Source organism: Schistocerca serialis, chromosome 4 (genome assembly GCF_023864345.2).
Source record: "Schistocerca serialis cubense isolate TAMUIC-IGC-003099 chromosome 4, iqSchSeri2.2, whole genome shotgun sequence".
NCBI lineage: Eukaryota > Metazoa > Arthropoda > Insecta > Orthoptera > Acrididae > Schistocerca > Schistocerca serialis.
Window position 1 is genome coordinate 18,813,156 of NC_064641.1, and position 27,619 is coordinate 18,840,774.

A 27,619-nucleotide genomic window follows, 5' to 3' on the forward strand; every position below is an offset into this window, starting at 1 on the left:
CGTAAACAGAACCTGGATTCATCCGAAAAAATGACGTTTTGCCATTCGTGCACCCAGGTTCGTCGTTGAGTACACCATCACAAGCGCTCCTGTCTGTGATGCAGCATCAAGGGTGACCGCAGCTATGGTCTCCGAGCTGATAGTCCAAGCTGCTGCAAACGTCGCCGAACTGTTCGTGCAGATGGTTGTTGTCTTGCAAACGTCCCCATCTGTTGACTCAGGGATCGAGACGTGGCTGCACGATCCGTTACAGCCATGCGGATAAGATGCCTGTCATCTCGACTGCTAGTTAGTTATACGAGGCCGTTGGGATCCAGCACGGCGTTCCGCATTACCCTCCTGAATCCACCGATTCCATATTCTGCTAACAATCATAGGATCTCGACCAACGCGAGCAGCAAAGTCGCGGTACGATAAACCGCAATAGCGATAGGTTACAATCAGACCTTTATCAAAGTCGGAAACGTGATGGTACGCATTTCTCCTCCTTACACGAGGCATCACAACAACGTTTCACCAGGTAACGCCGGTCAACTGCTGTTTGTGTATGAGAAATCGGTTGGAAACTTTCCTCATGTCAGAACGTTGTAGGTGTCGCCACCGGCGTCAACCTTGTGTGGATGCTCTGAAATCTAATCATTTGCATATCACAGCATCTTCTTCTTGTCGGTTAAATTTCGCGTGTGCAGCACGTCGTCTTCGTGGTATAGCAATTTTAATGTCCAGTAGTGTATTTAGATGCAAATAAAGGACTCTTGTCACGACAAGAATTTCCTCTGTCTGTCATTTCAAAATACGCCAGACTTGAAGAAAAAAAAAAAGAGAGTTACACGTTATTGTGGCAGGCCTAGTATCCTTCACTGAATGTTGCACAATGCTCGACAGTCGCAGTGACATTATTTTTCAAGATGATCAGCAAATCTCTGCACACAACGATCGGAAAGTTCCATTAATCGCTCGGTTCTTCGACGGTCGAAATGCGCTACCTGGTCACGGAGCCATTTGAGAAACGCTCTGAGAATGTTCTCATTGTTAGAACATATGTGATTGCTGCGAGTCAGTCCCTTCATTCCTGGACATTGTCGTCCGTTGTCGATACCGCTGGCCTTCCCACAGTGGGTATTGCCTACGTCTGCACGGCCTTGGTAAAACTGTTGGTACCATTTCATTGCGGCTGGACGCAACGTTACGTTTCGTCGATGTGCCGCCGGAATTTCAATGTGAGTCTTTGTGCAATTTAGACGTTTTGCCCAGGAAGATCGCAGCGATATGAAATTGTTACAAAGATTTCAAGGTGAGCGTGCTGATCAAAGACTGCAGCTGACTTTTGACATAATAAATTGTAATGTTATGGGCGTAAATTGATTACAAGATCTGTCATCAAACAGTTGAATCACTTACAACTGCAGGAAGGAAGGAAGGAAGATCAGGTTTTAACTTCCCGTCTGGAGCGAGGTCATTAGAGACTCAGCACAAGCTCGGATTATTTCAATGATGGGGAAGGAAACTGGCCGTGCCATTTCAAAGGAACCGTCGTGGCATTTTAGGGAAATCGCGGAAAGCCTAAATGCAGATGAACGGGCACAGATATGAACCGTCGTCCTCTCGAATGGGAGCCCAGTGTGCTAACCACTGCGCCACCTCGCTTGGTACAGTTACAAGTCTCAAATATTTATGAGTACGTGCACGGACTGATACAAAGTGGAACCGATAAGTAGCCGGTAGATAGGGTACGCAGATGCCAGACTGAGAATTATTTACCGGAAGAATTACAAGGAAGCATAATTACACACGAAAGAGATCGTTCACAAAACGCTCGTTCGGCCACGTATTACAGTATTGTACGTCTGCCCGGAAGCCGAATCCAGCAGGATTTGTAAACGAGGTGGAGAAGAGTCAAAGAAGAGCTGCTCGCGCTTCGTGATTGGTTTGTGTTTTCTTAGCTAGAGTGACACACAAGGTCCAACAGGAGACGCAACAAGAAAGGCTCTGTTCATCGCGAAAAGCCTTATTCTCATTATTCTGAGAACCCACGGTCCATTATATCTAAAGAAAAATGCATCTTGCGTAATGATAACGTGGGTGTAATTAAAAGGGATACTGATGAACAAAGGGACGTACCAAAAATGTTCTTTCTCGTGCACCAGGTGTGACTGGAACAGAAAGGGAGAATTATTTTCTTGTACAATGTATGCTGTCCACCTCACCGCGGCCCGCCCGGGGTGGCCGAGCGGTTATAGGCGCTACAGTCTGGAACCACGCGACCACTATGGTCGCAGGTTCGAATCCTGCCTCAGGCATGGATGTGTGTGTGTGTAAGGTCCTTAGGTTAGTTAGGTTTAAGTAGTTCTAAGTTCTAGGGGACTGATGACCCCAGATGTTAAGTCCCATAGTGCTCAGAGCCATTTGAACTTCACACCGTACAAAGGCCTGCGGAATACAGATGTAAGTGATTCATTATAAATGACGTCCACAAGTTTCTGTCAGCCATGGTTTGGTCTTACCTATGCATTATGATCATCGTCTGCTCGCAGGACCTCCGCCATACGCGACAGTTTTCCCGCATCATTTCATGCGAATGCCAGTCTGGTTCATTTGGTAAGGCCATAACCGATTCATTTTCCAGTACATGTTCAAATTAAGTAGTAGTCCATCAGTTGATGCTACGGGAAAGCTAAACTCTACCCTTATTCAGACCATTTTCATTTCTGCTGTTAGTTGAGTAAAACACTTGTTTCCAATATAAAACTCTCGATGTGACAGTATTATTCGTATGCCGGAAAGGCGATGGAATGTTCCAAACAAAATGCACTATGACCGACCATGGCTGTGTGCTGATGTAGTTCCAAAACTACCAGGTGTTTCGTAAATATTCATCGGGCAATCTTCCAAATGAATAGAGGCAGAAGCGTGGGATGAATTTCTACTTAACGCACCGGAAACTTGGCGCTAACTGAAAGTTGCCGATTCATATGGCTGCCGGGAGAGGACTCCCTGGTGTACCAACCTCTGAGAGCCTACATAGATGGGGCTCCTAACTAGCTGACTCTTTCATTACCCAATGTGCGCTTAGTCGATAGCAAATCAACAGGTGCAGTTAAGCTGCAATTGTGCAACATGATTTTTGTAGGGAATGGCACTGTAGTCCAAAAGAATAAGGAACATAAGAAATTGTACGTTGCTCTGTACGGCGAATGTTCATCAGAGACAAGGGTGTCGTCAGCAGTGCCCCAGGGAAGTGTGACAAGACAGTTCTTCTCGTCTGTATACATAGAGTGAACAACAATCTGCAACTAAAGGAATAAAAATATCTTGTAACCACAAAAGGGAACTGTATCTAACAACAAGAGTAATTTGTAATGAACAATTGAAATTTTTTTAGTCACCTGATGATATAAAAAAAAAGCAGAGCTATTGTTTGTATAGCTTATCATTGTGAAACGCGAATTAATTTATGTGCTATTATATTCGTTGAACAAATTATAAGACGATCTCTGTTCACCTCTGAAAGATGTTCCTAGCTGTTGCATCTTCATTCGTGGATTGCACTGTGGCCGAGAATGCACGTGTGGCCGTCAGTATTGTTGGTACTGGCAGTAGAGCGCACGGCTATTTCTGCCAACCTCTTCGTCGTCCAACGCGCAAAGACCGGCCTCAGATTGCCCTGTGGGGGCGAATTCAAGTATATTGGAGCTTAGGGAGGCTAGGTTTTCGTGCAAGAAACAAAACTTGAGATCTTATTAAGGGCGAACGCGTCTCTCGGGTGTTGAGCTGCCAGCGTCACACGCATGTAAACGACACACCTCGTGTCGTGGCTACTACGCAAATCGTATCAGTCGTGTGCTTTCCTGTCGCCAAAGCCATGTACCCTACCAAGTAATACAATTCCCCTTTTTTTCATTATTAGGGATCAGTGAAAACAAAACTAGTTTTTGCTTCCTAGAGAATAGTCGCATATTACACTACTGGCCATTAAAATTGCTACACCACGAAGATGACGTGCTACAGACGCGAAATTTAACCGACGGGAAGAAGATACTGTGATATGCAAATGATTAGCTTTTCAGAGCATTCACACAAGGTTGGCGCCGGTGGCGACACCACCTACGTGCTGACATGACGAAAGTTTCCAACGATTTCTCATACGCAAACAGCAGTTGACCGGCGTTGCCTGGTGAAACTTTGTTGTGATGCCTCGTGCAAGGAGGAGAAATGCGTACCATCACGTTTCCGACTATGATGGTCGGATTGTAGCCTATCGCGATTGCGGTTTATCGTATCGCAACATTGCTGCTCGCGTTGATCGAGATCCAATGACTGTTAGCAGAATATGGAATCGGTGGGTTCAGGAGGGTAATACGGAACGCCGTGCTGGATCCCAACGGCCTCGTATCACTAGCAGTCGAGATGACAGGCATCTTATCCGCATGGCTGTAACGGATCGTGTAGCCACGTCTCGATCCCGGAGTCAACAGATGGGGACGTTTGCAAGACAACAACCATCTGCACGAACAGTTCGACGACGTTTGCAGCAGCACGGACTATCATCTCTGAGACCATGGGTGCGATTACCCTTGACGCTGCATCACAGACAGGAGCGCCCGCGATGGTGTATTCGACGACGAACCTGGGTGCACGAATGGCAAAACGTCATTTTTTGGGATGAATCCAGGTTCTGTTTACAGCATCACGATGGTCGCATCCGTGTTCGGCGACATCGCGGTGAACGCACATTGGAAGCGTGTATTCGTCATTGCCATACTGGCGTATCACCCGGCGTGATGGTATAGGATACCATTGGTTCCACGTCTCGGTCACCTGTTGTTCGCATTGACGGCACTTCGAACGATGGACGTTACATTTCAGATGTGTTACGACCTGTGGCTCTAGCCTTCATTCGAACCCTAAACCCTACATTTCAGCAGGATAATGCACGACCGCATGTTCCAGGTCCTGTACGGGCCTTTCTGGATACAGAAAATGTTCGACTGCTGCCCTGTCCGGTACATTCTCCAGATCTCTTACCAATTGAAAACGTCTGGTCAATGGTGGCCGAGCAAGTGGCTCATCACAATACCCCAGTCACTAGTCTTGATGAACTGTGGTATCGTGTTGAAGCTGCATGGACAGCTGTAGCCGTACACGCCATCCAAGCTCTGTTTGACTCAATGCCCAGGCGTATCAAGGCCGTTATTACGGCCGGAGGTGGTTGTTCTGGGTACTGATTTCTCAGGATCTATGCACCCAAATTGCGTGAAAATGTAATCACATGTCAGTTCCAGTATAATATATTTGACCAATGAATACCCGTTTGTCATCTGTATTTCTTCTTGGTGTAGCAGTTTTAATGGCCAGTAGTGTACTAATGTGCTATGCGTTGTGAGTCACGTACGCTTCCATATCTGTTTAAGATATCGCAATTCTCCTATCCTTCACGTGAATTCTAAGAAAATTCTCAAAAATGACGTGTAGTCTCTTGTCGTAGCAATATTAATTGTAGAGCTTTCCGTATCAACTTCGTTATTTCAAAGGGAAGTATAGCAATTTCTGCTCTTTGTAATTCCGGAGGTAACAAGAAAAAAAATACAGGTAGCGAATAGTTATCGACAACTTTTATAGATCAGACCGCAGTTGTATGAGTTGAAAGGCATGATAGGAAGCAATGGTTGAAAAGGAATGAGACATGGTTATAGCCCCCGGAATGTAGAAAGGGAATTCACGTTCAAGGAGAAGAAATTAAAACTCTGAATTCGAATTTTGTCGGCAGACCTCAATCAGAGGCGGGCTGACATGTTGGAATAGCAGTTAAACGGAATGGGTTCTGGTTTAGATAAGAGGCTATATGGGGATAATCAATAAAAGTAAAAAATAGATAATGAACTGAAGTATAGTTAAATGCTGAGGGAATTATACTAGAAAATAAACGCTAAATGAAGTATATTATTTTTGCTATTTCAGCAGCAAAAATTTGACGATGGCCGAAGCAGAGAAGGTGTAAAGTGCAGAGTGACAATAGCATGAAAGCGCTTCTCAGACACACAAATTTATATTCGATGTGAACGTATTGAAGTGTTGGGAAGACTTTTGTGAAGGTATTTGTTTGATACGTGGACGATAAACACTTAAGACAAACAGAGAGTAGAAGGTTTGGAAACGTGGAGGTACAGGAAAATACTGGAGATTCTACAAGGACGTGCTGAATCTAATCGGGAAAGAAGGAAATTTATAAAACAAAACTTGACGAAAAGAAGGAATAGGTTAATAAGACACATTCAGATGCATAAATGGATAGCAGACTTCGCAATAGAGGGAAGTGAATGTGTGGAAGGGGTCGGGGCGGTAAGCATTGTAAAGCGGTGAATGGAAATCAAGTTTGCCTGCAGTAAGCAGTTTAAAATCGATATTGGTTGCAGAAGTGCAATAGTTATGCAGAGATAAAGAAACTTCAACAGGATAGATTAGAGTGAAGAGTTGCATAAAACCAGTCTGCGAAATGAAGACCATAACAACCGTAATTTCCGCTGCTAGCGTCATAGACCTGAAAGAGAGAAAATAAAGGCACTTCTCTTCGAAATCCGACTGGTAGTTTCAGAGAAATCATATTTATAAATAAGGATTACTCTGTTTTGAACATCAAACTGATCGCTGTCGTATGCAGAAGATCGCCGTACCGTACGGGATTCTCATGCTCGGATGTCGGGTCGCTCGAGCCTGCTGCAGCGAATTGTGACGCAAATTTCAAATTGCATTAGTGAATACATGGCTGCATTTCCCCTGCCCCCTTCACGAAAGTGCTTTTCCTTATCCGCCGCGTCATATTTCCGTATGAAATCACGAACTTCTGCACAAGACAGCAATCAGTTTGATGTTCAAAACAGAGGAATCCTACATTCCAAATGCAGTAATTTCTCCAAAAATATCTGTCGGAGTAACATGAGGAACGCCGTTAGATCTAAGATTCTAGTAGCAGAAATTACTACAACATGTCCTCGTTTTGAAAAAAAAGACCAAAGTTGTAACCATTATCTGTCTAATAAAGATTACTATGACAAGAGACTATTCGCCATTTTGAGAGCATGTTCTTACAGTTCATTCTAGTGAAAAGAGAATTGCAACATCTTGACTGTTTAGGAAAATACAAGCCTTAACTTCAGATAACTCGCGCTGTGTATCTTCATAGTCGACATTACTGGTAACATTTGGAAACCGGGACAGTGTGTTCACACCATTTATCACGACGGCGATCGGGTATTAGAGCTGGGTGGGGAGTAAAAAATCACATCTTCAATCGCTTAGTAACTGATGCATAAGCATCACGACCCTGGTTATCGGCTTTCCCCAGCCACAACGCATTAAACTAAGAGTGAAATACTTAAATAACGTTCAAGACACTGAGGTTGAGCCGTTCTCTTCGCTGCAACCTTGTTCTCGGTGACTAATCTTCGAAGAGTTAGAATTCCATTCCAGTTTTTAGGCCTTATCACACCGTTTTGAGCAGATTATTGTTATTTGTTTATTTTCGTTACAGCCATGTATGGGTTACGTTTACACAACTTCCCCCACTTTCTGAAGTTCTCTTCCTTCCTCTTTCGCCAGTACTCCATCCGTAGGCTCAATCGTGCACATTCTTCTGCCGAGAATACTCTGTTCTTCCTCGTTTTCTGCTCGAAAACATCCTTCACCTCCTCAACATTTTTCCTTAAGATGTGTGTGTTCGCAATTTCTTCTGCCGTGGTCCCGCATTTTTCTAGATCCTAATGCACTTCTTTCACCCATGGAACTTGTTTCTTCCTGTTCTCCTGGAAGAGAAGAATCTTGTCAAATAATGTGTAAAGCCATTGCATGACAAGTTAGTAAAACACTGTCCAAGAATCAGTGTCAGCTGTAGAATCTTAAGTCACTAAAGAAAGTAATAAGTGTGTCACGGAGCGTGCAGTTCATATTTACACAAAACGTTACAGTTCACGTACACTACTGCCTTGCAGTAATCTACAGAAGAAAGAATACACAGCAATATTTCACGCAGCACAGTCCTCATTGAAATTTACTACTATCAACAATCGACCATTCAAAATGACAATGTTGGTTCCAATGTCTTACCAACCATCAAACACGTTCAGTCAAAACATTACAAACTTGAACTAAGAAACCACTTGTAAGCTGTTAGCTTTCGAAATTACCTGAGTTTTTGGTTATACCGATACCCGTATTTTCACAGACAATAATGCATGTGTTTTCCATGTTTCACAAAATTGTTAAGGCTTTCGTGGCCACTTGTTGACAAACTCGGCGGAGGAGAAAAGAGATCCACTTGCAATGTCGGGAATATACCGTATACCATGCACATGCGGAAAAGTTTGTCGGAATGACTGGACGATCAATTAACATCAGGATCAAAGAGCATAAGCGACATTGCAGGTTGGGGCAGGTGGAGAAATCGGCCGTGGCAGAGCACGCACTGAATGAGACCGACCACGTAATAAAATTCGCCGACACGGAAGTTCTGGCTGTAGAGAAGCACTATCACACGTGCTTGTTCAGAGAAGCTGTAGAAATACAAAAACACGCGAACAGTTTCAACAAGAAAGAGGAAAACCTTAAGGTAAACGGATCCTGGCTTCCCGTACTGCAGTGAACGACCGTCGCAGGTAGCAAGAGGAGAACCGCACCAGAAATGACCGCGGAGAAGCCCTCGGACGTTGGTGCGCCAGGTACATACGAGGTGCATTCAAGTTCTAAGGCCTCCGATTTTTTTTCTAATTAACTACTCACCCGAAATCGATGAAACTGGCGTTACTTCTCGACGTAATGGCCCTGAAGATGTACACATTTTTCACAATGCTGACGCCATGATTCCATGGCAGCGGCGAAGGCTTCTTTAGGAGTCTGTTTTGACCACTGGAAAATCGCTGAGGAGGCAATAGCAGCATGGCTGGTGAATGTGCGGCCACAGAGAGTGTCTTTCGTTGTTGGTAAAAGCCAAAAGTCACTAGGAGCCAGGTCAGGTGAGTAGGGAGCATGAGGAATCACTTCAAAGTTGTTATCACGAAGAAACTGTTGCGTAACGTTAGCTCGATGTGCGGGTGCGTTGTCTTGGTGAAACAGCGGACGTTTTTGTTGCAGTGCGGGAAGGAATTTGTTCTTCAAAACATTTTTGTAGGATGCACCTGTTACCGTAGTGCCCTTTGGATTGCAATGGGTAAGGATTACACCCTCGCTGTCCCAGAACATGGACGCCATCATTTTTTCAGCACTGGCGGTTACCTGAAATTTTTTTGGTGGCGGTGAATCTGTGTGCTTTCATTGAGTTGACTGGCACTTTGTTTCTGGATTGAAAAATGGCATCCACATCTCATCCATTGTCACAACCGACGAAAATAAGTCCCATTCATGCTGTCGTTGCGCGTCAACATTGCTTGGCAACATGCCACACGGGCAGCCATGTGGTCGATGAATTTCAATTGGTTTCACACCACGCAAATTCAGAAAACGAATGATTGCACGCTCTTCAAGTAAGGAAAACGTCGCCATTTTAAGTATTTAAAACAGTTCTCATTCTCGCCGCTGGCGGTAAAATTCCATCTACCGTACGGTGCTGCCATCTCTGGGACGTATTGACAATGAATGCGGCCTCATTTTAAAACAATGCGCATGTTTCTATCTCTTTCCAGTCCGGAGAAAAAAAATCGGAGGCCTTTGAACTTGAATGCACCTCGTATAGTCTGCGGCCGCGAGCTCGGCTCCAGTTTACCACCGGCAATGGAGGGTGAAGCTTTGACAATGCCAGCCACTCGTGCTGGCGAAACGTCATAAAAATGACTAGATGAACGTCGGCCGAAGAACCTGAGACAGAAGCCAATAGGCAGTTTTCCATGTTTGTTTATAGCTCGAGCGGGACTGGACGGAGATTGCCGATTGTACTGACAATTAGCGTGTGAATATACTTATTTTAATGTACTTATTTGAGAAACTGCATAATCATTCGGAAAAATTGGTAGGTTACGTTTTGCCATTCAGGAAGTGAGTTACAAGGAGGGCCTATTGATAAAAATTGTGTTTTTTTTTTAAAAAAAAGGTAATTGTAGAATGCAAATGCCATTAATGAATTCTTCTCGGGTTATCAGCTGAGTGGTGGCGTCGTCTTGTCGCAACGTTTCAATGAGTTTCGTACCCATCATCTTCTGGCGAAGAATTCATCAGTGGAATACGACGAGAAAGACTGAAATCGCATATACAAATGCCATATTGGAAATTTCGGTAAATTACGCAAAAATCCCATTTACTACCACTTAATCAATTGATGAAGTATGTTGTCCTGCGCATAAAATTTAGTTCTACAAAAGTATAACGGTAGAATTCGTAATTTGACAAGCGCTGAGGCAAAATCTGAAACGGAAGCATACGCGCCGACTACTTGAGTGCGCCGAAGCACGAGAACCCACATACCTAATCTTGAGGGGCGCGCCTAGTGTGACAAAAGCAACTTCACGGCACATTAAAACTGTGTACCGGACCGAGGTTCGAGCTCGGGACCTTTGCCTTTCGCGGGCAAGTGCTCTAACCATCTGAGCTTACCCAAGCACGACTCACGAACCGTCCTCACAGCTTCAGTTGGTCCAGTATATCGTCTCCTACCTTCCAAACTTCACACAAACTCTCCTGGAGACCTTGCAGAACCAGCAGAAAGAGTATGCTGAGACGGCTTAGCCACAGCCTGCGGTATGTTTCCAGAATGAAATTTTTACTCTGCAGCGGAGTGTGAGCTTGTTCGTATGAAAATTCATGGCAAATTAAAACTTAAAGCTTTAAGTTTTCTCGCATGCCTTTATCAAAAAGTAATGAACTATTAAAACACCAAAATGGAAGTTAGAATGGAATCATGTCTTTTCGGTTTGCTTTCTTGTTTCCTTAAAAGTGACACGCTACAATACGCCCACTACATTCTTCAACAATTGTTTTAAATCCCCTGCTTGCCAATATTGAGCAATTATAAGGAATAATCTGAGATACAAGGAAGCTGACTGTTACAGCCTACCTCAATAGCTATTTTTTGTTAAACATAGCAGCGGTGTGGTTTCAGGCTTCAGTGAAATTGTTTTCACGTGACTTGGACTGTTCTCTTTTTGTTTTTTGCGATAATGGCTTTGAAGGACGCGGGACCCTATATTATAGACTGAAAGGTGTTCCGCATTAATAGGTAGCATAAAGAAAAAGGTCTACTGATGGGATGCGCGAAGCAAAAGCTCGTCGCTGGGCAAAGATTTTCGCAGTTTTCAAAAGTTGCTCCTTTACTGGATGCGTGTGGAGATATGAAACGTAATGTTGAGTTTTGCTTCTATACATACTTTCGGATTCGAAAAGATTCGACATAAATTTGTCGTCGTCACCACAGGTGGATTTTTACTAACACCGACAACAGTGAAAAGCATGTTCAGCCAAAAAATAAGGAACTCGAGAATATGTCTTCTGTCGTTTTCTGTAGTGCATCAAGCAAGCAGTGTCAAGAAACCATCAGGCAGATCATACCATGAAGGATAGAAAAACACCTTCCTTTGGATTTATTACGACAAAAATTTAGACGAAGCATTCTGTAGTGTGTGTAAATGCGCTTTTGATTCCAGTATAGTGCTTCCGTCGGCAACTACTACTACTACTGCAGACAGGGAGTCGTATAATGCATGTGTCTGAAATGGATCATCTCAGTGGCAAAAAGCAATTGAACGTTTCAGAGTTCATGAAAAATGTACACTTCACCGTTCGCCCTTGACTGCTCTGGCAACTACGAAACAAGGTACCAATGTGCCATCCTGTATCTCAGCACATAAATTGAAAAGTTTGAACTCTAGTTTGATCTCATTTCTGTTGCTTTTAAGTCAGCTGTGTTATCGACTGAGCTACGGCAGCTCATCGTATGCATATAGTACCAATATATTTAACTTTATCACAGCACAGATCTTAATGACACAGGCAGTTTTCGTAAAGGAGTATAAATGAAACGTATTAATTAAAAAAAAAATCGAGACTCCGCAGAAAACGTATAGGGTCTACTGCATTCTGCCATTGATATGAATCCACAGAAATTTTGGAAGGTCAGCGCCCTGTATGGAAGATGTAACCATTTCTGAAATTGAATATTAATATTCATCGCTTAAATTAATTAGTTTCACAGGATTTGAAATATGTCACTTTAAAGTTGAACTACCAGTTTTTATAACTGGTTGTGTCGCTATGCCCAGAAATACACATTAGCTCACAAGGTTTTTCTTATATGATAAACTAGAATTTTCTCTTATGCATAACTTCTAGTTATCTGGATTCCCAGTACAACTAAGCGCAGCATTACATTCAGCACATAAAAATGTTGCCTTGAGTAACGAATTTTAGTTGGAAACAGTTAATTAGCATTTTGGATCAGTCGAATACATCCCATAAGTATGGTACCTTATTTAGAAAACGTACAGTTTGAGAAAAAAGCAAAGGGAAAAAGAAAACAGAAGTTGAAGTCATATCAGATGGAATAGTTCCAAATTGCCATGTCACAACTACAGCCAACAGCAAATTCAGTGGCCATATCTGCCCCAGTATAGTTAACTGCTTCACTCTCGACTGGGGAAGAATCACAATTTCCTAAGGTATAGAATGAAGTGTTCCTCTTGTTTGAATGCTTTTCCTGTGCTGTCAACATTGCAGTTTTCCGAGTAGTATGCCGAACAAATGCCACCAAGAGCAGATGAAACCAACTGATAATCATCTTGATTCTCCAAACTTCAGTTAGGTAACTTGGCAATCCCTCTTAAGTTCCAAATGAGATTTACGAGAAAATGTAGAAATACTCTAGATAAATGAACACATTCACAGAATGATCGAATTGCCAGAATGAAGTAGGGCCTACTTGAGGATTATGTGACTGTTTTGTCTTGCTGTAATAACTAGGAAACCCAAAACCTGTAAGTTTGTGATTGTGCAGAATATTATAAGCACTGATCATTGTCGTATTTTGTTAATTTTAAACACCATAACAAATTAAGCCATAATTAATTATTGCCAATCTATGTAGCTTGCGTCACTTTTTACATGTTTTAATTTTATTTATGGTACCCAATGATTATATTAACAGAGACCTAGTAGATAGTGTCGGAAGTTCCATGAGGCTTTTCGCGGATGATGCTGTAGTATACAGAGAAGTTTCAGCATTAGAAAATTGTAGCGAAATGCAGGAGGATCTGCGGCGGATGGGCACTTGGTGTGGGGAGTGGCAGCTGACCCTTAACATAGACAAATGTAATGTATTGCGAATACATAGAAAGAAGGATCCTTTATTGTATGACTATATGATAGCGGAACAAACACTGGTAGCAGTTACTTCTGTAAAATATCTGGGAGTATGCGTGCGGAACGATTTGAAGTGGAATGATCATATAAAATTAATTGTTGGTAAGGCGGGTACCAGGTTGAGATTCATTGGGAGAGTGCTTAGAAAATGTAGTCCATCAACAAAGGAGGTGGCTTACAAAACACTCGTTCGACCTATACTTGAGTATTGCTCATCAGTGTGGGATCCGTACCAGATCGGTCTGACGGAGGAGATAGAGAAGATCCAAAGAAGAGCGGCGCGTTTCGTCACAGGGTTATTTGGTAACCGTGATAGCGTTACGGAGATGTTTAATAAACTCAAGTGGCAGACTCTGCAAGAGAGGCGCTCTGCATCGCGGTGTAGCTTGCTCGCCAGATTTCGAGAGGGTGCGTTTCTGGATGAGGTATCGAATATATTGCTTCCCCCTACTTATACCTCCCGAGGAGATCACGAATGTAAAATTAGAGAGATTAGAGCACGCACGGAGGCTTTCAGACAGTCGTTCTTCCCGCGAACCATACGCGACTGGAACAGGAAAGGGAGGTAATGACAGTGGCACGTAAAGTGCCCTCCGCCACACACCGTTGGGTGGCTTGCGGAGTATAAATGTAGATGTAGATGTAGATGTAGATGTAGAAACATGTCACAGAAAAAAAGGCTTTTAATGATCCCACTATAAAAGATTTATTTGAAGAGCGAAGTGATCACATACTGATACCCGAAAATTGTTTAAGTATTAATAATAAATCATTGACAGATGGCATGAATTTCAGTAGTTTTTATCATTATAGTTGTTTGCTAGAAACTGTATTAAATTCTCCAACTGATATCCATGTCATTCTTATAATTGGGTAATCTGAAGATTGGCAGTGTGTTAAAATTGATAGTACAATACTTCTTTTTAAAATTTCTTTCAGTGTGGTTCCTTAAGCTGCATGATATTTAAATTCTTATCATTTCACCTATAATTCTTTAGAGAGTAAGTTTTTTACTGTATCTCGTTTCAGGTTCTACCAGATCAGAACAGCATTGCGGGTTTCACCAAAATTACCAGTCAAAGTAGAAGTGAATCTTCCACGAAACCAACGTGAGTTTACCACATAATATCATTGTCTGTTTTATTTAGGTTTAATGTGTGGTTACAAATCCATAAAACTTAATGAGATGAAATGATTAGTTTTTGGCTCCTCTTTTCTGTTTGTGGTTGCACTGATGACTTCGTCTGTCAGGAAGTGAACTGGTGTTCCCAGCATGTGTGGTCAATGGAGCAGGAGTGAGCAAGACCTTCCAGATCTTGTACCGCAATGAAGAAGTGCTGCTGGACGATGTCATCATGTTTCGTGCTCACATCCTTGTTGACAGCCATAAGGCAGGTATCTCATAGATAATAAGAGATCTCACTTTAACAGTGAGATAACTGATGGTGTAACATGGGTGTTCGTATACACCCGCATGTACTACTCCCCCCTCCCCCCCCCCTACACACACACACACACACACACACACACACACACACACACACACACACACACAGATATTATAGTAATGTAAAAATAAGGACAGCACTGTCATATACACTGCTGGAAGGAAAAATTAATGCACCCTCTTAGAGGTTTCCTGTTCATTCAAGATTTTTTGTGGCAGCAGTGCATATGAAGTATGTGAAATGATGATTCTTACAGATCAGTAGCATAAATGGATCGTAGGTACCAAGTATTGACCTACGCTGAAACTCTCGTATTAATATGTGGTGTAACCTTCACGGGTGGCAATGTAGGTGCTGACTCTAGCATCAAGTCAGTCATACAGATGGCAAACACTGTTCTGGGGTAAGTTATGCCACACTTGCTAGACCTGTTCGCAGTGTTCTGTTGACAAGTTGCACGAGTTACTTCTTGTCCATCACATCCCACACTTGCTCAATAGGAGACAAGTCGTAGAGATTGTGCTGGCCAGGAAAGTTGCTGCACATCTTGCAGAGCACATATAGTTTCCCGGGCAGTGTGTGGACGAGCATTTACCTGTTGGAGCAACCCATCACCTTCCTGTTGCCAGACTGTAAAAGAAAGGGTCCAACACCATTCTGCACATACCAAGCACTGTTGGTGTTCCTGGAATGGGACACCAAAGGTGAGTGAGAGTCGTAACTTATCACTCCCCGTCCCATAAGGACTGGGATGGGGCCAGTTTTCTTGGACGAACACACTCTGAGCCAGTGCTCATCAGGCCTACGTTGTACTTGCAAATGACGATCACTTGCATGCGTGCAGAATCTGCTTCATTGCTGAAGACCATGGCAAGCCATCCCGTATTACAAGTGGTCCTCTGATGGCACCAGTCGTGTCGTGCATGTCAATGCTGCCGTGTCGGTGGAAGACTGGCTAGAGGTGTGTGCGCCCATAGTCAGATTGCTAATAACCAGTTCACAACAGTTCGTATGTACACGTATGTGCTCACAAGCCCTGCCATCTGTGCTGTGCTAGCTGTATGATCCCCAGTACTTCCCTTACAATAAGACAATCCTGGCGGGCGTCTGTGCAGCACAGATGACCAGAACCTCATGTACGGATGTGAGGATGTTCACATGACCACTGACACCTGCATCTGCGGAAAGGGTAGAAGCTGAAGCAATTAATTAAAATTTGTGCCGAGGCTGGGACTTGAACCCAGATCCCCTGTCTCCTTCAAGTAATGGCCTTGGTTCAAATTTTAATTTATTACTTCAGCATATATTTTATCAATGATAAAATTGAGACTCATTTGTCTCCTTAGGAAGCACGAGTGCATCTCCATGGCACGATTGCCAGCTTGCTTCACACGTTTGCACGACATTGAACCTTCCGGCTGTGAACATTCCCTCTTATAGGGTAGACACAGATTGCACTCTGGTAGATATGCCAATAGGCTATCTGTTGACAGGCAATGTTGAAGCTTTATCAGTATGTATACTATCTCCCAGGAAGCATATGCAGTAATCGAATCAAAATCATCATTGTCTTTCCAGGTGCAATAATTTTTTTTTTTTTTCTGGCAGTGTATTTTACGTTGGTGAGAAAATGTCTTTTACCTATAGCACATCATTGATACTAGTGGGACTAGTGATTAATTTCTAAAATTTTGGGTGCTATAACATATCTCTTCAACCATACAACCACCACCACCAGTCATCAAAATCAGTTTTCAATTTTGGAAACTTGTAATAAAACTTACCAAGAGAGATCATTTTTTTGCAAAATACTATTCTCAAATTCAGGTTTTTAAAACATAGTTTTGTATAGTTAAAACAAAAAAAAAAAAAAAAACACAAGATTTAATATAAACAACAGATGCGTTCACTGGTGCAGATTATTGTTGTGTTGCAATTTAATACACGAATACTGTTTTAAATCTCTAGTACTAGCTTGTTCCATCCAGAATTAAGCTCTGATTGGAACTCAGTTGAGGATGAATTTGCTACTTTCATCTGGATTTAATTATCAGAGACCAAAAGGAAAGGGAGAAGAAATCTACAATATGAAATAGAGGGAATTGTTCAGAACCTCATGTAAAGAGAGACAAATAACATGCTAACTGTAAAAGCAAAGGCATTTCAATAATCAAAGACAAAGAAGATAAAATAGTCATTTAGTGCACAAGATTGAAGATGAGGATTAGTGCTGGAAGTACAGAGAGAAGTAAGGGACGGAAAGGAGAAGGAAAGAGATAGAATCTTCTAAAGTTAAACCCAAATGACTTTTAAAGGGCAAATGTGTTCCCCATTACATAGCATGCTGAAATTGTTACCAAGGGGAAAAAAAAGTACTCTCACTTTTGCATTGAAGAATGTTAAGTTTGAATACTATTTGATCACTTTCTAAATTCTCTTTTTGCACATTCCACTTGCTGCTGGAAGACATTAATTAACTTGTTGCCTAATGATGTAAAGGGACTCTATGAAAATCTTTTTTAGTGTGATTTAAAACAGTTATTAATTAAAAGATTAAGATTAATTAAAAGATGCTTAAACTTACTGAAAGATTTCTGATTTATACTAGCTACTGTTATTACTATACCGTACTGAACTGATATTTGTGTACATTCAAACATTTATTTAATAATATATAAAGTGCTTTTCTTATGAATCCATTACATTTGTGGTGCGATTTCATTAAAGTAAATGTACAATAAATGACATTGCTTAAAACTTTGGCACATAAAGATTGTTATAATTTTTGTTAGAGAGAGGAAAAGGTAATTGAAACAAAAATCTGCAAGTCCAGTTATTAAGAGAGAGATTTATGTGCTGACAGATTATAAATTGAGAAAGGGAAAGGGGGGGGGGGGGCAGGAGCACTGTGGTCAAGGCACCAAACTTGCATCCAGGAGGAACAGAGTTTAAATCCGTATCCTGTCATCTAAATTTAGTCTTTCTTTGGTTTCATTGTATCAATTGAAGTAAATGATACGATGGTTTCTCTGTAAAGACATCTGCCAGTTTCCTGCCCTATCATTGTTGAACCCAAGCTTGTGCTTAATCTCTAATATTAAGTTCCATCTTTCTTCTTTTTTCCATCAAATGAAGGTGGTGTAAATGTGGGAGGTTTTGTTCAGCTGACTGTTTCAGCCACCTTGTTTCACTAGAGGTGCCATTAATAAGGTGTGAATGTGTTCTGCTTTGTTTATGCTTTTCTTCATGTTTTCAGTTATATATATATATATATATATATATATGTTTATAAGACTCAAGATTTTTAAGCACCATGTTCCTGTTGTAATATTATGCATGTTGTTACTACCAGTATTTGTCACACTCAGTACATTTCATGCTGTGTTGGACCAGGTAATGCGCAGTGTTGACATATAACAATAATTTTAATTGTGAAATGTAAATAAGGTAAATGAAGTGCTGCACTTTTTTATTTATGCTCTTTCTTTCTTTTTTGCATATATCACAGATAGAAGAGACATTGGAGAGGGCTGATTTCACTCTTACAGTAGAACTGTGGTTTACTGATCAGACATTTGGACCAGATCAGCACAGCTCAATTGCATGTGTGTCAAGTCGCACACTCAATCTGCGCTTTTCGCCTACCAGGGGACTCCATTACCATTTACCTGTACTGTTTGACTACTTCCACCTAGCTGCCATCACCATGACAATACATGCAAGCCTTGTTGCACTCCATCAACCATATATCAAGTGAGTGCAATGATCTTTGGAATACTGCAGTGTCAGCATATGTGGTTGTAGTATTTTTGTTCTCATTATCATTACTTTATTTTCTGTTTTTTGTGTAGGTTCAAATGTGTGACCACTCTGCTTCCAGGTGTTTAGATCTGAAACACTGTGCTGTCAAATTGTATTAAGGAAATCAGTTTTCAGTATTAAACCAAATGTTTTCAGGAATGTGGGAAACAGTCAGCAATTACTTAAGACTATTTGTTTACCTTGTATTTGCAATGCTGCCTTCTTGTTTTAGGAATTTATTGTTTGTTAGTTTGTTATTGTTATTCAGGCTGCTGTACTCTCTTCAGGCAAGCTGCTCTAATTATCTAATCATATGCTTTAACATAATCTAATTTGCCTTTATGAATGCTTATGGATGATGATATAAAAACTTTTTTTAGGCATACATGAACAGAGAGCAAAAGGTAGTCTATACTGATGTGTTTACAAGCTGCCTTCGTTTTCATTTTGTTTATTATTTTTGTGCTTAGTGTTCAAAGAAAAGCTTTTCTAAACTGAAATACAGTTTTGTGCTGAAAAATATTTGGTTCAGTTGATCTGCAGTTTTCTGCAAAAGTTAAAGTTTTTGGATGCAAATCATCTTATTCAGCATTTTTATTGATATATTTTGCTGTGTTGGATGTGGTGTTCCTTTACCTCACTCCATATGGCAAGTCATTTCTCATGATTTTGAAAATTAAATATTGATAGAGCAATTGTGTAGTGTTAGGTGCTCACATGTTGCTGGTAGGACTTGCTTCTCTATGGTTTGGTATTAGGGATAAGTGGATAATTAGACATATTTGATATTGTATTGTTAGATCTACATTATCCTGAGCACTGTCCATGGTTTACTGCAAACAGCCACTTAATTATACTGCACCAAAACTTCCCACAGTCACTTGTAGCATAGAAGAAAATCGTGTGCACCTAAAATCGAAACTGTTCACAGTGTCAGTTTGATATTATATTGTTAGATCCAATATTGCTTCCTTCCATGATATTCTGTAACATTTACTGTAATATATAGTTCTGGATGTGCCTATAATTGCAAATATGTACATTAGTAGAACAGGACACACACCATTCTCACAGGAGTTGAGTTAATAGATAGATAATTGAATGTTGTAGCAAATTGTTTGTGATCTCAATCTTGCATTTTTTATGCACTTTTCCCAAATGTAACATACTGAATATTGATAAGAGATTTCAAGAAGATTCTGACTGGATAGCTTTTTCACTTATTCATGTAACATTATGTTCACGAGTGATACATAAACATAGCATGTACTCAAAACATTAATTATGATATTAAAATGTTCTCTGCTGTTCTCATACATGGCCACTCTTGCATATCCTCAGACAACATCTCATTCAGTAGTCGTTTGTTTGTCAAAATCTAATCGTGGTAAGCCCAGGATGGAATGACAACAATATGGAAAGGGTAGCTAGGTACTCACATTATAGAGCTGAGTCACAGACGGCCACAATGAAAAAGGATGCTAGGAGTGTTTCAGCTTTTGGGCAAAGTCCTTCTTCAGAAGTAGAAATAACACGCTTGCATACAACAATAACTAACACACACAATGCCTGACTGTGACTGCAACTGACATGAGGCGCAATTTAGTTGGGTTGTGTAATGGAGGCAAGGAAGAATCATTGTGCTGGGAGGAGGGGGTATAGTAGGGTAGGAGTGAGGAAGATGCTAGTGCTGGCTGTGGGAGCATACAAGGGCATGAGGGGGACAGGGTAGGGCATCTTCTACCCCATCAGAGGCAGCTGTGTGATCTACAACTTTAACTGCAACTACTGTGCCACATTCTGTGTGGGCATGACAACTAACAAGTTGCCTGTCCGCCTGGACCACCCAGTTACTGAAGATTCTGCCCAACATGACTGCTTCACAGCCTGTGCCTTGTGGATTCTTGCCACAAACACCAGCTTTTCTGAACTGCACAGACAGGAACTCTCCCTACAACATATCTTTTGCCCCTGAAACCGCCCTGCCATGCACCTTTGCTACTCCTTATTCTCCACCTGCCTATCAGATTCGTTGCTCCCACTCCAGTTCTGCACGTGTCTTATATCCCACCAATGCACTTACATATTCCTTTCTCTTCTTTTCTTCTCTCCTCTCCCTTTCTACACACCCCCCTCCTCTCTTCTCCTTCCCGGCCAACGCAGCTTCCCGATCCTGCACCTAGCAGCCCTATTGTGTCCCCACCATGTCCCTGCATGCTCCCACAGGCAACACTAGCATTTTCCCCATTCACTACCCTGCCGTATCTCCCCCTCCCCACCTCCATGCCTCTTCCTTACCCTCACTACCTGATCCAGCCAGACAGCTGTTCACATCACACACAGTTGCAGTCGAGCCTTAGTGCCTGGAGACAGTGGCGGTATGTGTGAGAGTGTTTGTTTCATGAATATGTGTGTTTTTTACTTCTAAGGAAGAAATGTGTATGAACGCAAATATTTCTACCATTATTTTTTTGTGCCCTTGTGCAACTCGTTGCCAGCTCTGTGTGGTGAGAAGCAATGTACCCTTTCCATATTGTATTTATTCATTTGTGATATTTTAGGTCTTTTTAGTGAGAACAGTACATCATACACAAGTTGTATGCTTATAGTTCTTCATGAAGTTATTCATTTAATTGAACAATTTTTTTCAAATGTGCCAAAATGAAAACTCTTATACTATCTTTTAATGGAGTGAGTGATGTCACTCGTATGTTGTCAGTAGCAGAACATTATTCCCATTTGATTTCAGTGGATTGATCCCAAAATGTATGCAATGAGTCTAGTATCTGACCTTTCACTTGTTAACTTTATTTGAAAAACTGCTGTGGAAATAAGTCGGTAGTGTTAGTTTGAAGGATATGGTTATATTGGTATTATTTTTTGCCAAGGTAATTTCTTGTGTACTGCATCATTCTATGCACATCGTGTTTTGCTAAAATTATTTTCAGAATCTGTCATTTCTCTTGACTTACACGTATTGCACAAGAAAAAATCGTATCATTGATCTCTGGGTTTCATGTGAAGCTCCGTTTCATTTCTGGTTTGGACGATCTTCTTGAGGTAGGTCGTGAGGGGAAGTATTGATGTACATAATTGGAAAGATGAAAACCTTTCTTAGTGAGGAGGTTATTCATATTATCTGATGTACTGGTAATTATTTTGTAGGGAAAGATAAATAACACATTATTTACAGGTAAATTCTTATTTTAATGTAAATGTTACCAATGATCAAACTGCATTTGTACTCTACATGTTCACAAAGTTAAATAACTGAATAAGTCATCATCATAATCATAAAATCTTCACAGTTGCTGCCATCTTCAGTGGCATCATAGTCACTATCATATACACGATGACCGTACTTGATTTGTGACTCCTGTATGTCCATCATGCTGGTACAGATTTGTTAAATTTTATTAGCTGAATGTAGTTGCAAGTAATTTATTGAAACTGCATCTGGACACTCATTCACTACACAGGCTCACTGCTTTTTTTAAGAAATGTCCATAGCCTGCCTCAATTACAAAATATGTTCACTCTTCAAATGATGCACTGAATATCACTCGGTAAATGTATTGAGTTCGTAATGCAGTGATACACGGGAAATACACCGAATTTGGTAATGGCTTTGCTGACTGTGGAATGTTGTACATATTTACTATTCAGTTATTGTGAAATATTAATGATTTTGGAAAATTTCCGTTGCCACAACCATTTGTTCCTTTTCCGTGTACACTTGTTCATTGCCTTTTTTACAATGTAAGGAGGGGACTTCCCTCCAGTTCATACCCTGCTGTTTGTTTTTGTTGTGGTGGTGGTGGTGGTGGTGGTGGTGATGATGATGATGATGATGATGATGATGATGATCTAAATTATTCAGCAACACTGTTGGTCAGTCACTGCATTTGTCATCATGAAATATATTTAGCATTATTTTGCTTAGGTAACTTTTGAGCATAATCAGTACAATAATAACATGTAAAACAGATTCCTCATGCATACTTCATAGAGGCATTACCACAAATAATTGACATATGCATAAGAACCTTAAACTGAAAGAGCAGTGAAAACTACTATAAATCATATATTAATTGCCTCCCCCCTTTCTTTTCAGAAGAATGTTGATTTACATTGGGATTATTTATACGTGTAAAAATCACTGTGAAACAACAGAGAAATATTTTGCAGTCATTTATCATTTTAAAGTTGTAGGCTGAACAGTGCCCCAGGAACAAAATCGTAAACTGTTGACATCAATAATAGTATAATGTCACAATTTCATTAAATGATGCAGCTAAATTGTAACAATGGAAAATCCAGGATGGTATGTAACAATAATATTATAAGAAAAGGATAGTGCTATCCACCATACAGTGGAGAGGCTGAGTCGCAGATTGGCACAACAAAAGGACTGTCGCACTGTAAGCTTTCGGCCAAAAAGGTCGGTGAAAAACAGAAAAAAACCACACACACACACACACACACACACACACACACACACACACACACACAGAGAGAGCCAGTCTGGCTTCAGCTGCCAGAAACAGTGGTTGTGTGTGTGTGAGCGCACATGTGTTGTCTATTTTTGACAAAGACCTTGTTCGCCAAAAGCTTATTGTGTGACAGTCTTTTTGTTGTGCCTACCTGAGACTCGGCATCCCCCCACTATTTGGTGAGTAGCAACTATCCTCTTCATAATATTGTTGCAGCTGAAATATGGTTAGCCAAATATGCAAACGATCAGCCAATGGAAAAGTTACAAACACTAGGAAGTGAGATATTTAGACTAAAATTAAAGTAAATTCTTGTATTGTGATGTGTTAAAAGTTCTTGGTAGCAGTTGCCACAATAGTCAGAGTTTCAGATAACTTACATTATCAAAAAAAAAAAAAAAAAAAAAAAAAAAAAAAAAAAAAAAAAAAAAAAAAAAAATGTAATAGGATAAAGCAAAGAATATAATGTTCGCAAGCCTTAAGTGTAGCTGGGGAAGTAAAAGGAAAACAAAGACCAATTGTAAATAGGATAATTGAGGACAACAAAGGATAAAATAATTTGAATTGCAATGGTAAAATGTGGGAATTTGTTTTGAATTTATTTTCAGATCTTCATCAGAAAAATCTTTACATCCTACAACATTAAGTAAGAGCAGTATATTGTGAGCCCAAGGTTTTGAAACAGACTATAGATAATTTCTGGAACTATATTTATATTACATCAAATACTTTGAATAATCTCTTCTTGTGCTCATATTTAGAACAAATCTTATATATCATACCACAGCATAAATAAGTTAAGGCATCATTCTATCTTTTCCAGTAGTCAGGAGGGTCATCCAATTTTTCTTTCTGCCTCAACAAAATTTATATAAACTCAAGATGCATATAGTTTTAAATATTGTGACAGGCCACATAAATTTCTTCTCTAAAAAATTAAAAAAAAGTCAACTTAAAACTAATTCAGAAATCTCTCTTGTAAAGACACATTCACATCATAATTATCTAGCTCATTGATTTACCATAACTTACTTTGTGTTAGGACATATCCATCAGTGCTGTTTGTTTCTCAATTGTGTGACTTTCTGCTGTGTGTATTACGTGGGGTTTTTGAAACCCATTGAAAGAAACTTTGCTTAATATTATTGTTAATTGCTGATTTGAGCTATTGTCTACATATTTATCCCAGCACACATGAGGCATTTTACTGCTGAATATTTTCTTGCATATCTTTCCTCTTATTGTTCCCTTTTCATCAGCATTAAAGCAATAAAAGAACATTATTTTGAGAGTCCTTGTTGCTACTACTCTCTGCCATCATTCTGGTGTAGTGTTTTGTTAGCGCTCCTGATGTGATCTGATCCTATAATTAGGATCACAGTTGAATGTGTTATCTTCACTCACTGCAGAGGGTGTCTCTCAAAGTTTGAATTATAACTACATTATCACTAATTTATGTGTTATTGTATATGAATAACTTGAGTTGTCGTCTCATTTCTGTCACTCCTCATGTCTTCTTTGTCAGTCAATGTCAGTGAATGTTTCTTGCAGTATTGCATAACCAGGGGATGCTACTTAAGAGTTTTTCCATTCAGTAATCTACTTCTGTGGCTATGCCCTTATCAGAGACATTTGCTGTGCTGTATGTTGTGATTTGAATTTCCTGTTCTTGTAATCCTCATTCCTCACATAGTTGTCTTACAGTTATATTGTGAATGATTAAACTGAATCATTTTGTCATTTTCAGAAAATATTATTGATAATTTGGATGCTGGCTTGCTATTTACTTTCCATATCTCATGCCAGTCTCCTCAGTTTAGTAGTAGTCTATATTGCTTTTTGTTCTTATTCATAAAACTTTTTCATACATGAAAAGTGCATTATACATTGAGGTGGCAAAAGTCATGGGATAGCGATATGCACATACACAGATGGCGCTAGTATCACCTACACGAGGCATAAAAGGGTAGGGCATTGGCGGAGCAGTCATTTGTACTCGTACAGTTCGTATGAAAAGGTTTCCACCGTGATTGTGGCCACACAGTGGGAACTAAGAGACTTTGAACGCGCAATGTTAGTTGCAGATATACTCCGTATGTCCAGAGAAGAGCTCTTACAGCTGGCAGCGCAGTTGCCAGTACTCTATACGGATGAGCAGAGAGCCACTGGCGGGGGAGTGGGATGGTAGACCTTCCTGTCCCAACCTTCATCCTGCAGCAACACTCGGCTTCTTCAGAACCTAGCAATGCTGCGTCATTCATTGCAGCATTCCTGCAGGAGCAGCATCCTGCTGACTGATGTGTTCTTTGATGGAATATTTTTTTACATGCACTACCAGTGTTTGTCACCTTGCGCAAACACACACATAAATATTTTATTTAATGATGTTGCAGTCATTTGACTGTAACAATTTTTATTTTATTGTTACACGGTTCAGCTTTCGCTGTATTTCAGTTCAGTCTGATATCTTTTGACATATAAATAAGTTACTGTAATTGAAAATAGCCTACGGCTGAACTCTGGATCGTATAACAATAAAATAAAAATTATTACCATCAAACAGCGGTAACATCATTAACAAAAATTACTGTGACTATGGTTCCAGCCAAAATAAAAATACATATAATCAGATTTTCAACATTAACAAGGTAAAGCAAATTGCACAAATGTTAAGTGTAAAATATCGAATAAGGACATTACCTCTATTTTTTGTGCGGGAGAACGGAAATCTCAGGATCATCGTCCATCTGATTGGTCATCTCTCACCACAATCACAGTCTTCGGTATCTACGCTTTTTCTGGCGTTGTTCGTGTGACAGCCTCATTTACCAGCCTCTCAGTGTCTCACAACGTAAAGGTTTTGTTTCACTCTGCAATATCTTCTTTTATTTGAGCCCAAATGAGTTCAGTTGCATTGTAATGGCAGTGGTATGATGGAATACATGTAGCTTTGTGGCCGTGGTTCTCTACTACTGTATCAATCATGTAATGCATCTTCTGTGGCTTGTATCGTTTCACTAATTCCAGAAGTTCTGCTTTCTGCACATTCTGTTTAAAGCCTATTTTATTATTTTTCAACCAGCTGACTATTTCATCTCTCCTTGCAGCAGCTGTTGGTGCCTTATTTAACTGTACAGAATGGTACGGTACATTGTCGATTACAAAATCACAACCAGAACTGACATTTGGTAGCAAACGAGTAACAAACCAGTCTTTGAATGTATCTGCATTCATCTCCTCATGGCAGTAGACAGTTTCTTTGTGACTGAAACTTCATCAGGCACAAAACTGTTCATAGAGCCAGCATGAACTATATTTAGTCGCCCTCCCTTACCAGTTGGCACACTCATAGTTCCATGATGCGTGTCATCTGGCCATGCGATGGAACGTGCATGACACACATTGACCCATGTTTCGTCAATCAATATTACATTTTCCAGATTCACTGCTAGCATCTCGTGCAGGAAACGTCATCTTGATGCTACAATGCCCGTGTTCAATTATACCTTTTGTCCTGAGAACATTTTCCAACGGAACCCAATTTTTTTCAAAACACTGGAGAGACTTGTCATTCTATCTGTGAACAAACCACTGTCTGACAGTGATGCCGTCAACTTTTTAAGTGTCGGAACTACTTCCTGCTGTAGTATGCGTATATGTGTTGCCTGATAGCACTTTCGTCAAATTTGTCTGTTTGTCACACAACATGATCTCTTCCTTGACTTTCCATGCGTCACAATAACAGGGCTCTCAGCTGAATTGGCAGCCTCTTTATCATTTGTGATTCTCTTCACTGTCGCTGTAGAGATGTTCAATACTTCTGCCACTCTGTCAACCACTTTACTCGCTGATATCAAAGGCCTAGCATTGCCCCATTCCCTTTCAAAGTAAACACGCAATCTGTGTATAAATTTGTGTGCTTGCGATTTTAGTGTAGTTCCTTTCCCAAAAGCCATCTTCTCTGTTCTACAGGCAGCCATTTTCCACTTATACACACGCCAAGAGACTCACAGAAGTAGCGGAATGCACACGTATACACACAAAACTGAACGTAGCACGTAGCGCAACTGACTGAAAGCAGCGGTCACGCAGCACTATGGCAAGACTGGGGCGTTGCCACAGTAACATAAACAAAAGTTCATGACCTGATTGGCTGTTGTGGATGCACAAACTACGTGCGCCAAGGCCGCGTCAACTGTCAGAGCTCTTCTCTCGCTGTATGGAGTGTAGACGCATGGGAAATTCCATTCTGGAAATCATTGCGGTATTCAATATTCTGAGATCTACAGTGTCAAAAGTGTGCCAAGAATACCAAATTTCTAGTGTTACCTCCCACCACAGACAACTCACTGGCCGAAAGCCTTAGCCTTCACTTAACAACCAAGAGCAGCGGCATTTTTGAAGTGTCAGTGTTAACAGACAAGCAACATTATGTCGAATAATTACAGAAATAAATGTGGCATGTACGACAAACGTATCTGTTAGGACAGTGTGGCGAAATTTGACATTAATGGGCTATGGCAGCAGACAACCGACATTAGTGCC

At 40.7% G+C, this 27,619-nt stretch overlaps 1 protein-coding gene across 2 annotated transcripts in view; it reads left to right on the top strand.

Annotated features, from left to right (window-relative positions):
- Positions 1 to 27,619, top strand: part of LOC126473532 (protein FAM135A) — a 572,632-nt gene that overhangs the window by 331,567 nt on the left and 213,446 nt on the right. For both annotated transcript variants that reach the window (XM_050100643.1, XM_050100644.1), the window contains exons 3-5: positions 14,362 to 14,441; positions 14,584 to 14,727; positions 18,293 to 18,533. In XM_050100643.1, coding sequence (XP_049956600.1) covers positions 14,362 to 14,441; positions 14,584 to 14,727; positions 18,293 to 18,533 — 465 coding nt within the window. The remainder of the gene's footprint in view (positions 1 to 14,361; positions 14,442 to 14,583; positions 14,728 to 18,292; positions 18,534 to 27,619) is intronic.